The sequence below is a fragment of the Hakea prostrata genome, chromosome 4 (genome assembly GCF_041222555.1).
Source record: "Hakea prostrata isolate BN-2017 chromosome 4, UWA_Hpros_2, whole genome shotgun sequence".
Lineage (NCBI taxonomy): Eukaryota > Viridiplantae > Streptophyta > Magnoliopsida > Proteales > Proteaceae > Hakea > Hakea prostrata.
The window spans coordinates 44,630,963-44,643,802 of NC_142603.1; the positions used below are offsets into that span (position 1 = coordinate 44,630,963).

A 12,840-nucleotide genomic window follows, 5' to 3' on the forward strand; every position below is an offset into this window, starting at 1 on the left:
TGCTTGAACCAGGAAAACCAGGAGAAAGGCTGAGAACCCGTGAGCCTGGGCCTGGGCTTGGGCTTGGGCTGGGAAATTGAGTGGTGGTTCCCTCGCAATGAGTCGACCCAAAAAGAAAAAGTGAGTTTCCTAAAACAAAAGATACGTGTTGTTTCAATTAAAAATATGTTTGGTTGATGGAGAATGGTAAATGGAGGAGAAAAGAAAGGAAGTGAAGTTAAAGGAATTCTTTTTACTTTTGTACATAGTTTGGTTATAAATGAAGTGAAATTAATTTTACCAAGTTGTTTAGTTGGCTACAAATTTGATGTAGAGTTAGTGCAAATTTGTATAATAATTTATAAATCATCTTGGTTTATCGTAAGTGCTACAATTATAGTATTCCATGATAGAAGACTCTCAGCGCAACCTAGCTAGCTTAGTGCAAGAACATCATATGCCTTGTCAATAAACTTACACTTCACTTATAAATCGATGATTGCATTACAAACATGCACATTCATGTCCGTGCACTCATCCTGCACGAATGTAAGGATGGTCTCGTCCTTTGACTTTTGTAATTTCTGACTTACGAGTTACAAAATAAATGCGTGAATAAGTTTGCTTTCAACTACCAATGGTCTCATTAAAGATAGAGGAGTCAAGATTCTCTCTGGTTCCTCATTCACATCCTTGATTAAGCCCAACATTTTGCTTATCAATTTCTTTGGTACGGGCTTGGGACCTATCTAATTTATTGACCTGATTTTGTTATTATTGTGTTTGCCCAAAATCTTGATGGATTATGCTGACATGTCAAGGTCTCCAACTGACCCAAGGGAATCTGATATTTAGGCTGTGTGAATTCTATTTGTCTCGCCATGTCGAAGAGTTTGATGCCTTTTAGAGGTAGACAACTAAATCCATGGGGTTCCTTCTAATGGGGAACATGTATCATCCAACTGCTATGACTAAGGAAGAAGAAGAACTACGTCTACTGCTAAAAAGGATAAAAGATCAAATGTAATTGTCATTTGTATATGATTGTGTGTCCTCTTTTACATTGTTCTCCTTAAATAGATACAAAGGTAGTTAATTACTATTATGATTCCCTTACATTTTAAATTTGAAAAAAACATATCACCATAACCCCCACAACTTCTAATAACTACTAACCCCTACAACACTCATTAATTGCCAGAATTTCTATAGTCACCATATCTTCTAGTCCTACAAAAATTAGTTTTGCTAAGACATATATTGCAAAACTTAGTCATCTTTTTGTGATCTCAAATTAATGATTTAGCTCCCCAAGATAAACAGGCAAAATCAGTTATGATGGCCCATATTGGGGGTGATAAGGAAAGAATAAATAAACTCGAACCAGTTTCGATTTGAGCCCATCCGACCAAACAAGATCGGTTTGAGCCTAACCCGACCAGCTCAGGTCAAGTTGGACCGACCAAGTTAAGGTCGGTCGAATAAGTACAAAGTCTGAATGGCAAGGTAAATCTGAATAAAACTCTAGCCAAAGAAATGGTATTCAATCAAGATTCAACTAATCATATTTGAGTAGGAGTCAATGACTAAGATTCGGATCGCAACCTAACTAAAGTTTGAGCCCCACTCAAACTCATACTTAGAAAAGCTATAAGAAGGTATGAGAACACAAGAGAAAGGTACGCTGAATAGAACTATCACTATTCGAATTCTTATTGTTCATTACTTTCTTGTCTTCTTTAGTTGGATCCCTAACTAGATCGTCGAAGGTGAAAACTTGACCTCCATGGTCAAGCTCATTATTGCAGGTTCAACCGGCTAAAGGAACGAACAGGATTGTGCAGCAACAGGGGGACTCTTAAGAAGGCCCCAAATGGTTTGAGTTAACTTCATAACTTTCAAAAGGTCTTCCCATATGTTTAATGCTATTAAAATTATTTTCCAGTTCTAGATTTCTGGTTCTGTTTGCTTCTATCATCCTGTGTTGAGGAACCTTATTCTATGGCTATTAGGTTTGTTGCAATAGTTTTGAACATAAATTAAAACATTGTTGCATGAAGATTCACATGTTGATGTATTTACAGGAGGCAAAGCAAGCAATAGAACTGATGGGGAAGTGGGAAACCATTGATGTGACTGATGCACTGGAGTTTTTTTTTTTGGTGAATATGATGTTGCAAGTTCTTATGATTTTCAGTTGGATGAGTAGAGTATACTATAGATTTGAACATGAGCGAATATCCCCAAGTATAGTATGGAAGTGCAAATTATTTTTGACATTTATATTGGTTAGTGTCTGCTTTTGTATCTTTTTTTTGGTTAAAGTGTCTGCTTTTGTATCACTTCTTGCATTTTGGCATCATCCCTGGTCAAGAAAACCTTCAGATGTCTTTGGTCTTTCAGTGCTGCTGGGAAATTCCTTTTTTGCTTCATCCTAATACTGCACTACTCTTTTATTTTAAGTTACATGGATTTCTCGTATATGTACATACTTATTCTTCCTCCCTCTGATAAGGTTCATGCTTACGCAGTGAGTGTCCTTGAAAGAGCTGATGATGAAGAGCTTCAGTGTTACTTACTTCAGCTGGTTCAAGCTCTTCGATTTGAGCATTCTGATAAATCTTGTCTTTCTCATTTCCTCGTGCAACGCTATATATTTAAATTGTCTGTCTAAGAAACATTCCTTTTAATACCAAGCTTCCACAATAATTGACTTAATTTCTCAAACTCATCTGAAAGCATTCTTATGGAATTTTGACAGCATTGTGCAACATTGAATTGGCTAGCTTACTGCGATGCTATGAGGTTGTGGAGCTCCATGATCATGCCAAAGCATTTTTACTGTACCTATGAGATTCTCAAAGATAATATTATGAAAGTATGGCCTTGCTAAGAAACATCATATAGATAAACTTAATGTAGCAGAAGATGCTAAGATGGATAAGTAGCAAAACTAGGACGGATAAGGTAAAGAATGATCACATTAGAGCTGGTCTAGGAGCCGCTCTAATAAATGACAACCTATGAGAAAGTCAATTGAGGTGGTACAATCATGTTCAACGGAGACCCTTAAATGCATTTATACAGAAAAATGATTTAATCTAGATTGAAGGAATTAGAAGAACTAGGGCAGACTTAAGATAAACCTTAAGAGAAATGGCTGGTTGGAACTTGTTAGGCAAGGTTCCTTGTAACCGATCGATCGATCCCATTAGTTGGGACAAGACTTGTTGTTGTTTTGCCCAATATCGATGCTTCTCTCTCTACATAGCATTGTTATCCTGATACATGGGGGGTAAAATATCATGAAAACTGGTGACCTACAAATCCTTGATTATTTGATGCCAGATATTTGACAGCTAGTGAATCCAAAAAAAACCAAAGGTCCAGCCAATTTGTGGAATCAATTTGCAAATTGCTACCTGCTTGTACAAACGTGAGAACTCCTTTTAGCTCTGTTCTATGAAATGTAAAGAAATCATTTCATTGCCTCCATGTACTAGAAATAACATATGTTATATGGAGTTTCTTTATAGTTATTTACAAGGTTAAAAATTCAAAACATACATGAAATGGGTGGGGTTTGGGTTTGGATTTTAATTTCGTGCTGTATTAAAAATATAAGGGTTTGTTTTGCGGCCAAACTTGTTTCCCATCATCAGACGATGCGCCAGAAAATTGAAAGGCCTAAATTGCAACCAGTATAACTGCCACTACCATCCTCTGTCTCCCCTCTGTCCACTTTTGACAACACCCATCAGGACAGTGGGGATAATACACTTGAAAATAATGGATCACTGCTCTCTTTTCTTCACTGGTCTTGAAGATGCAACATCTGTTTGATCTGTGGAGAGCTGGTGTTTGTGGGTCTCACTCCACAGTGGAGAGTGGGGAGATCATGTTGAGGAATAGGTGATAGGCCAAAGGGGATCAGCCGACGGATCCTCCTAAGATATGCAACACCCCGGAGAGCATCGACTGAATTTCGATTCACCAGAGGATTGGAAACCCTGCCAGTGAAATTTGGGGAAAAAATGGAAAGAGGGATACTAGGTGATAGATATTATTCCTTCTCCTGTCTTTATTGTTTGATCTGCAATTTGCACTAATCCACATGGGAATTACATGATTTGTTCCATGTCTCTTAGAAAATGATTTGGCGCTTTTAGTAATTGTTGGTTCGATGGGCACTGGTAAGAGTGAGAATTTGGATTATTTAGCTTAAAATTAGCTTTGCAGAAACAAGAGAGCAAGCTCCTCATAACCCCTGGTGAGGGTTGTCAAGCATACCTCAACCCTCACAGTGGGTAGATTCTAAGTCTCCCTAGACTCCTTGGTTTTCTGGGTTCATTGGTACTTTCTGAAAATGTGGGACTTCATTCTTCTGCAAATTGTTTATGCAAGCAGAAGCAACGGGCAGGGGGAGTGATGCAGTATCACTTGATTGGATGGGCTGCCAAGCTAGACTTTGAAGCCCAAACCAACAAGAGCTGGTTCAAGAGTTTCTGGTCCAATAAGGGTTGGAAGCAGTTAATTTACTTAGTATCTATTATTCTAGTCTTTTAATTGTTTTTAGTTTCCTATTTAAGAGTCAGAGTTGAGTTGCTACTCGCAAGTTCATTTCAAATTGTTGCAGTCTTAGTAGGAGTCTTGGTATGTCCCTTATATATTTGCTTGTAATCTAGTGATTGCCAGGATGGATTGAGACAGAAGTTTTTTGTTCCAAAAATTGGATTGTGTGTTCTCTTCTCCCTTTCCTGCGACTTTCCCCTACTTTTCTCACTATAAATCCACCACCATAGCAGACCCCTTCGAGTGTCTGCATTAAGGAGGGGGATGCTGGGGGCAGAGCTGTTGGTGAGTAGACACTGAGAACAAGTGAAGGTTTGTCAGATTTGGGGGGTAGGGGAAATCACAATGAAACACCCACTTCAGCACTGAGAGAGAAATGGAACTTGGGGTGAAAAAAGGAGGGGGGGGGGAATCTGGTTACAAGCAGACTAGGTTCCCATCATATTTAGGGGAGAATTGGAGACATCAAAACACACACACACGCTACCACACTCTGTTGGTCTATTACTTGTAAAGGGATCATGACTGTTATAATGAAGTTGGCAGCTGGATCATGATGAACTATATGACTTATGGAGCTGTAATTTACTGTACTAGTAATTTTTTATGCCAAATGGTGTTGAATGTGACTCCATGATTAAACTCCAATGTGTTCATGTCATCTTAAGGGAGCAGCTATATTTCCATGCGATCATTTTAATTGAAGGACATGTGCTTCTACAAGAATGGGCTATGTAGAGCAGCTACTTTATTTTGTAGTTTCTCTCGACTCCTTAACTTTTGTTTAGATCTGGTCTGAGCTTGTTCTCTTTTATTGTTATGGGGTACTTCTAAATATAGTGGCCAAACAACTTGTTCATGTTTCTTAAACAAATACTGAGCTCCTGTTGCTGACAGTTCCTGTATGTTAAAAAATCACTGAAAACTTGTATACATGCCAAACCAATTTCAATCTACATGTTTGACTAAAGAAATTGGTCTCTTTGAGTTGTAGGCATCTTGACAACCTTCTCCTTAGGGACGATGGGTGTCTCTTCCATGTGGATTTTGGTTTCATTCTTGGTAGGGATCCTAAACCATTCCCTCCACCAATGAAACTGAGCAAAGAAATGGTTGAGGCTATGGGTGGAGCAGAGAGGTATCATTTCCTTGTTATAAATAATTGTTGGTTTAATTTTTGTTAGGGTGGTTTCTTTGGTCAGATTTGTTTTGGTATGTTTTGAAGTGTCAAGATGCTCGATGACAAATTGTGGTACTGGTAAACCAGGCACTGAAGTGATTGGTAGTGTTGTGCTCAAGGGCATGTATGTGCCTTCAGGCCCTTCATGATATACGAATCACCTTGTGTCAATTCTTGGGCTGCTACCCACCCTTCACCCCCCCAAAACTAATAAATTCTAGGTCTAAACCTGCTTTTCAGTAGGCGACATTCCATCTTTGAACTGGTTCCATGACTGGAAGGTCAGATGCCTTGGGTGGAATAAGCCTACAGCCACAATGCAGTTGATGTGTTAACATGCCCAGAATGACTATATGTTGGTTATGCCTTATTTGGTATCTTGTATCTTGGTGTTAAATGGTTCCTGTGTAATTAGATTATGAGTTTTCTCTTGCAGCCAGTATTTTATTATACGAGGTTCAAATCCTATTGTTGTGAAGCGTACAACATCCTTAGGAAGTCTAGCAACCTCATCTTGAATTTATTCTATTTGATGGCTGGATCCAACATTCCTGACATAGCTTCTGATCCTGAAAAGGGCATTCTTAAGGTGAACTCCAATTCTTAACTGTATCCTCCAACAAAAATTTGCAGATCCCTGCTGCTTGTCCCAAGTCTCTCAAGTTTATTTATTTATTTATTATTTTATGCTTGTAGCTTCAAGAGAAGTTTCGGTTGGACTTGGATGATGAGGACTCCATACACTTTTTCCAGGATCTCATCAACAAGAGTGTTAGTGCCTTGTTCCCTCAAATGGTTGAGGCCATTCATCGGTGGGCTCAATATTGGCGCTGATCCTAAATTTTCCTTCAGGTCATGGTACCCTTTATGTATATAATAGGTAAGCTTGATCACGGTATTTATTTTCTTGAAAACATTGTCTTCATAGCAGAAAAAAATCTCGGAGTAGATTCTATAACTATTTACCAAATTCTTCAGTGGAACATCTCTATATATGGTGCTTATGGTTGGTAGTTGGTGCCGTGGAGACAATGAGATCTGTGCTAATAGACAACTGCTTTATGACACTGACTAATGCTTTTAACTTTTTGTGTTTTCCAATATTTGACTGAACCATTGTATATCTAAGTTTTTCGATGTGTCAGGCATTGGATATGTTCAACTGGTTTGGTTAGTTTTGGTGTGTGAGATTTGTAGTTTAACTAATTCTATGCAATTATGGTAGAAGTCCTTGTATGTAGATGCATGTTTTCAACGGTAGATTATTTTACAAGCCCTTTTTCCTTAATTTAGAAGGATACTTTGTAATTCAGTTAGCAAGATCAGCTGTAAATTCATGCTTCCCTGGAATTTTGAGGATTGGGTTGGGGGGTTGGAGATATCTATTCATCAAAAGCTCTTTTAGTATTTATGTCTTTATATCATTTCTCTTTGTTAAGGTGTTTTACATTCCCTGATTAGCAGGGCTGCAACAGGGTTGGGTTGGGCCGGACTTTTGCAATCCTAATACTATATATTTTAATCTAAATTCATTCATACCTTGACCCTAATTTAGGGATAAGGATTATTGTTCCTGACCTTAAGCCTTAGAGGATCAAGTCAAGTCCATTTTCGTCCTGATTGGTCCTATCTTTGTCCTTGTTCCTAATTTATTGAGATCAAGCATCAATGACAAAATTGGAGTCAGGATTAGGACAAAAAAAATCAGCAATGGCTTGGGACAGGCCCGGTGGGCCAAAATATATTCTCAAGCCCTCCCTTGGCCCTAGGGTTAGAATATTTTGGCCCTAATCCGGCTTCAAGGCCAAATTCTTGATCTCAAACCCTATTTGGAGTTAAGACCGTTAGGGCAAATTTATCAGGTCCATTTTTGTGGATGTGTGACATGTGTCCTGATGTCACATTAGATGCTTGATGTCAAGTAACATAAAAAATTTGTAATTAAATTTAAAAATAATTTGATGTGACTTATAAATGGATCTCAATCTTTGGATGTGATGCTAAGACAATTGTCACACATTTACAAGAAAATGGATTGTCCATTTCCTACAATCTATTTATTTGTTAGAAATGGACCAGACCAAACTTGCACCCTACTAATTAGGAATGTAAAATTATTAACTTCTATATAGCCTCTTATTAACAAAAAAATTGTGGAATATCCTACTATTGTAATAGGGGTTAAGAAAAAAGTAACATAATAATGTAGCTTTTATGTCTAGAATTTTATCCAACTGGGGAACAAGTTATGGAATCATTAAATGACATATATAAATTGTCAACTTCGTAATTCACCACTTTGCTTTAAGTATTTCTAAAAATGAAAAATAAAAGGGTAATTATTAGCAAAGAACGGAAGTTCGCTGGGTATCGCCGGTTCGCTACCCAACGAACCCAGTGAACTTTCGCCGAATATCGGCTATGCGTTGAAGGGCTTTCACCGGAAGCTTCCTCCCTTCCATCCTTCTTTGCAACTGCAAGTTCTTGAAAGCGGGTATCTCACACCCATCACTCATATGATAAGAATACTAAAGCTTGGTTGTTCACACCCATCACCCATCCCCAAACTTCTCCTGTAACAGAAAGGGTAGCTCACACCCATCACTCAGAAGAGGAAGATGAAGTTAAAAGAGTTTACAATTTCAGTTGGAATTTTGGAAAGACAACTTATCTCAGATTGATAAGAAGAGGCAAAAGAAGAAAGACGGAAGTAGAGAGAGAGAGACAGAGAGATTTAGATTAGTTTTGCCGGAAAATCGAAGATTGGAAGTTTTTGCTAGAAAATCGTAGTTTCGCTGGAAAATCATCAATTTTCCGGTGAAGTTTTATAATGTCGTTTTGATAACATTTTTAATTTCGCCCACTGGCGAACTTGGCAAATTTCGCCTATATGTTTTTCCGTGATTATCAGTGCCGCTCTCTCTTTTTTAATTTATCGGTCATACCCCATTACTAACCTTGTTTGGTATTCAATTTTTACATATACATGTATATTTAATATTACTCTCACATCGTAGCATGTAATGACTAATTTAACATCTATCCATGCCCGCCCATCCATCTTGGCGGAAATCACCCTCCATGGTCACCACCCTGTTGAAAACCACTCATCAAAAGTAAATAAATAAACAAACCATCACCGTTTCCACTTAAAACTGGATTTGGTGGGGGTGTTGTGTAATTAATGCGTAGCATTTGCACCAAACGGTCAAGATCAAGCTTACTTTTTTCAAAAATGGATATTTGAGATCTTGTAGTTAAAGCACAGCAGTGAACTCGAGCGGCCGAGCGGATTTTTGGTGGTTATGAAGCGAGAAATTTGTAACTTCCAAAAAATTTGAAAGTTAGAGCGGATTAATCGAGGTGCACGTAAGTGGGCTCAGAAGAACCTCATATAATAATAATAAATAAAAATTTGTAACTTCCAAGTTCCAATGTAATTCCAAAATTTAGAAGTGTTTTTTTTGTTTTTGGGTAAGAATTTGAAAATGAAATTATAATTTTTAATCATCTCTTATCAACGGAGTAGGGTTCTGCCATAACTTTACCGGGGAAAAACGAAAAAGATGAAAAATAGGAACACACAAGCCTACGAAATCCGAAATTTGAAATCCCCAATTCCTGATTTCACCCTAGTTGCCGCCATTTTTTCTTCTTTCAGTTATCTGATTTGGAACCCTAAAACCTGCAATCCTCTAATTCCCCTATTGTAACGACGTTTGTTGCAGCAGCCAACACCTGTCTCTGTAGCTGTGTCTTTCGGTTCCAGCATTCGATTTTCCAGTGGATCGCAGCATCTCTTTGTAAGTTTCTCTTTCATTACCAATTCCCAGATAACTTGGGAGTAAGAGCTTGATAAATTCCTTAAAGACCAAATTTGTTTTTAGATCATATATATTGTTAACAATATTTAACAAAATCTGGTTTATTCGTGAGTGTTCTCAGGCAATCGGAAGGCGTGGTTTAATTTAACTCATTATTGTCTTGTTTCTTTTGGTGGTGTTGGTAGCAGTTTCAATTCTGAATTCGATTGAGCAGCCTTAGTTCCTTGTAACGGGTACCGTGCCAAGAATTTTGGATTTGAGCCACGAAATTGGTAATCACTAAGGTAAGAAACCCCTGCTCTCGCCGAGCCCATCTTCCCATTACCGTATTCTTTCCCTTGATCTTGATTTTTGGTCTCTCACTTTCTCGACTGGTGTCTGAAGCTCGGTGAACAGAGGAGAGTTAGGGTTTGGAGAGAGAGTTAGGGTTTGCAACGATGGGGTGGTGTAGGCATTGTTCGAAAAATACAGAATCTGTGCGTGATCATATTGATGGGTTCATATGTTGTGCTGGTTGCGGAAGGGTTATTGATCAGGATAATTTTACCACTGATGTCACCTTTGTTAAAGGTGCCGGAGGCCAGAGCCAAATGGCGGGTAATTATGTGAAGACCATGCAAGGGGAGTACTCTGAATCCCATGAAAGGACCTTGAATAATGGAAGATATTTAATCGATGACATGGTCTATGGCCTAGAGATTGGTGGTGGGGATTCAATAGTTGATCCAGCTTCTGCTTTGTATAAAATAGCGGTTGAGAAGAATTTTACTAGAGGGCGTAGAACATCACAGGTTGCAGCTGCTTGTCTTTACATTATCTGTCGTGAAAAGAAAAAGTCTTATCTCCTCATTGATTTTTCCGAACATCTGGCGATCAATGTTTATGTGCTAGGTGCTGTCTTTTTGCAACTTTGCAAACTGCTAAGGCTTGAAGAACATCCACTTGTTCAAAAGCCTGTTGATCCCAGTCTTTTCATTCATCGCTTCACAGAGCGTTTGCTAAAAGAAAAGAATGTTGAGGTTTCGAGGGCTGCATTGCGCATCATAGCTAGCATGAAGCGAGATTGGATGCAGACAGGGAGAAAACCTAGTGGTTTATGTGGAGCGGCAATATACATAGCTGCACTTGCATATGGTCTCAGATTTACAAAGTCAGATGTTATATCTGTTGTACGTATATGTGAAGCAACATTGACAAAACGGCTGATTGAATTTGAGAATACGGCATCAGGGGGCTTGACGATTGAAGAGTTCTATACCAAGTCAGAAGAAGTTGAATTACTACAGTCAAGACAAGAAGAACTAAATGCAGGAGGGTCAAAAGCGTTGGGAATGACAGAATTGCTTTGCGAACACAAGGATCGTGGGGATGCTCATTTTGCTCATGGACTTTGCAAGCTTTGCTATCAAGATTTTGTTGAGCTTTCTGGAGGACTTCAGGGGGAATCAGAACCACCAGCTTTTCAGCGTGCTGAAAGGGAAAGAATGGCAAAAGCTTCTGCAGCTTCAGAAGTTGAAGAATCAAGTCCTGGCTCCACATCTTACCATAGCGACAATGGACAGAAACAGTTTGAGAGAGGAGATGAATCTGCAAGAGAAAAGCCTCCTGATGTGATTGAAAATGACAGGATAGGGCCTGGGGCTGCTGCTGAGGATCACGTTTCTCAAAATGGTTCATGTCAGTCACAGGGAGATGGGGATAGGGATAATGTAGCTGGTGATGAATCTGAAAGCCTTTCTGATATTGATGATGTTGAGGTTGATGGGTACCTTCACAATGAGGAGGAGAAACATTATAAAAAGATCATATGGGAAGAGATGAACAAGGAGTATCTTGAGGAACAAGCAGCCAAGGAAGCTGCTGCTGCTGCTACTAGGGAAGCACAGGAGTCTGACTTACAGAACTGTTCCGAAGAGTTGCGCAATGCACGGCAACTTGCTGCTGAAACTGCTGCAGCTATGGCAAAATCAAGAAAGGAAAAGAAACAGAAACGGACAGCAAATTCTAATAATAGAAATGCAGCTCGAACTGCTGCTGAGGCTGCCAGTGAAATGCTATCTAGGAAGAGATTAAGTTCAAAAATCAATTTTGAAGTGTTGGAGACGCTGTTTGAGGATTCTACTGCTCCTGAAAATTCCAAGAGAAAACGTGTTGAGTCAGATCCTGACAATGATGCCAGTGGGCTGCAAAGCCATGACTTAGGTGAGAAAGAACAAGTATCAGATTTGGTGGACAATGTTGATGATTATGGAGAGGATGACTATGAAGAAGGGGATGGTGGCATAGCTTATGGGGATGGATCGTATTATGGGAATGAAGAGGATGGATATGGTTATGATGATAATGGTGATTATTAATGTAGAACTCTAGTCCTTGGTTGTTTTATGTTTTTAATTCATTTGGACATGGTGCCAAAGATGTTATAAGATTACATTTGCTAGTAACAGTTAACAATTGGTATCATGGCTTCAATTTTACCAGAGGGAAATGGGGAGGTACTGCTACTTGTTGTTCTTCTCTATTCTCATTATTTGTTATGAATGTAACTTGTTAGTCTCCTAACTCTATGAGGAGACTAGCAGAGAGGGGGAGTCGTATTGAAATTTAAATTCTTGTAAAACTCTTATTCTTTTCTATTTAAAAATAATGAAACCTCACCCCAGAAGTTAGTTGATTGGGGTTTTCTTGTCGTGGATGTAGGCTTCACAATGAATGCCGAACTACGTTAATTCTTGAGTTATCTCGTGTGTGAATGTTTATGCTAAATTCAACATGGTATCAGAGCAATGGCATCTGCCACTAGTGAATTAGTTTGGATTGGTGCCCTACTTCAAGAATTGGGGGTGAGAGGTTCTAAAAAATCCATGAAGTTGTTCTGCGACAATCAAGTGGCTATACACATTGTTTCGTAATCCGGTGTTTCATAAAAGAACTAAACACATTAAAGTTGATTGTCATTTTGTTTGTGGGAAGGTTCAGGATGGAACTATAGAAACCCCTTATGTTAGAATTGAAAATCAGCTTGCAGATGTCTTCACCAAAGCTTTGTCAAAGGATTGTTTCAAATTGCATTGAACAAGTTGACTTCAAATGATGTCTTTGATCCAACTTGAGGGGGAGTGTTATGAATGTAATTTGCTAGTCTTTCAACTCTATAAGGAAAATAGCAGGGGAAGTCATATTAGAATATAACTTCTTGTAAAACTCTTACTATTTTCTATTTAAAGATAATGAAACCTCATCCTAGAAATACGTTGATTGGGGTTTTCTTGCCGTGGATGTAGG

At 38.6% G+C, this 12,840-nt stretch overlaps 1 protein-coding gene and 1 long non-coding RNA gene across 5 annotated transcripts; both read left to right on the top strand.

Moving 5' to 3' along the window:
• Positions 1-3,648: 3,648 nt before the first annotated feature.
• LOC149019065 (uncharacterized) lies at positions 3,649-7,455 on the top strand. Of its 2 annotated transcripts, XR_016173029.1 has the most exons (4): positions 3,649-4,032; positions 5,546-5,689; positions 6,168-6,320; positions 6,428-7,455. It is a non-coding gene; the product is annotated as an uncharacterized LOC149019065 (long non-coding RNA). The 2 variants fall into 2 exon arrangements; XR_016173028.1 differs by having other exon boundaries at positions 3,649-5,689.
• A 1,732-nt stretch (positions 7,456-9,187) lies between these two features.
• LOC149019066 (uncharacterized) lies at positions 9,188-12,206 on the top strand. 3 transcript variants are annotated; one of them, XM_089154465.1, is made up of 3 exons: positions 9,188-9,534; positions 9,677-9,839; positions 9,940-12,206. In XM_089154465.1, the coding sequence occupies exon 3, from the start codon at positions 9,993-9,995 to the stop codon at positions 11,910-11,912; it is 1,920 nt and encodes a 639-aa protein (XP_089010591.1). In that variant the 5' UTR covers positions 9,188-9,534; positions 9,677-9,839; positions 9,940-9,992; the 3' UTR covers positions 11,913-12,206. The 3 variants fall into 3 exon arrangements, with proteins under 3 accessions (XP_089010591.1, XP_089010593.1, XP_089010592.1); XM_089154467.1 differs by having other exon boundaries at positions 9,741-9,839; XM_089154466.1 differs by having other exon boundaries at positions 9,744-9,839.
• Positions 12,207-12,840: the final 634 nt, after the last annotated feature.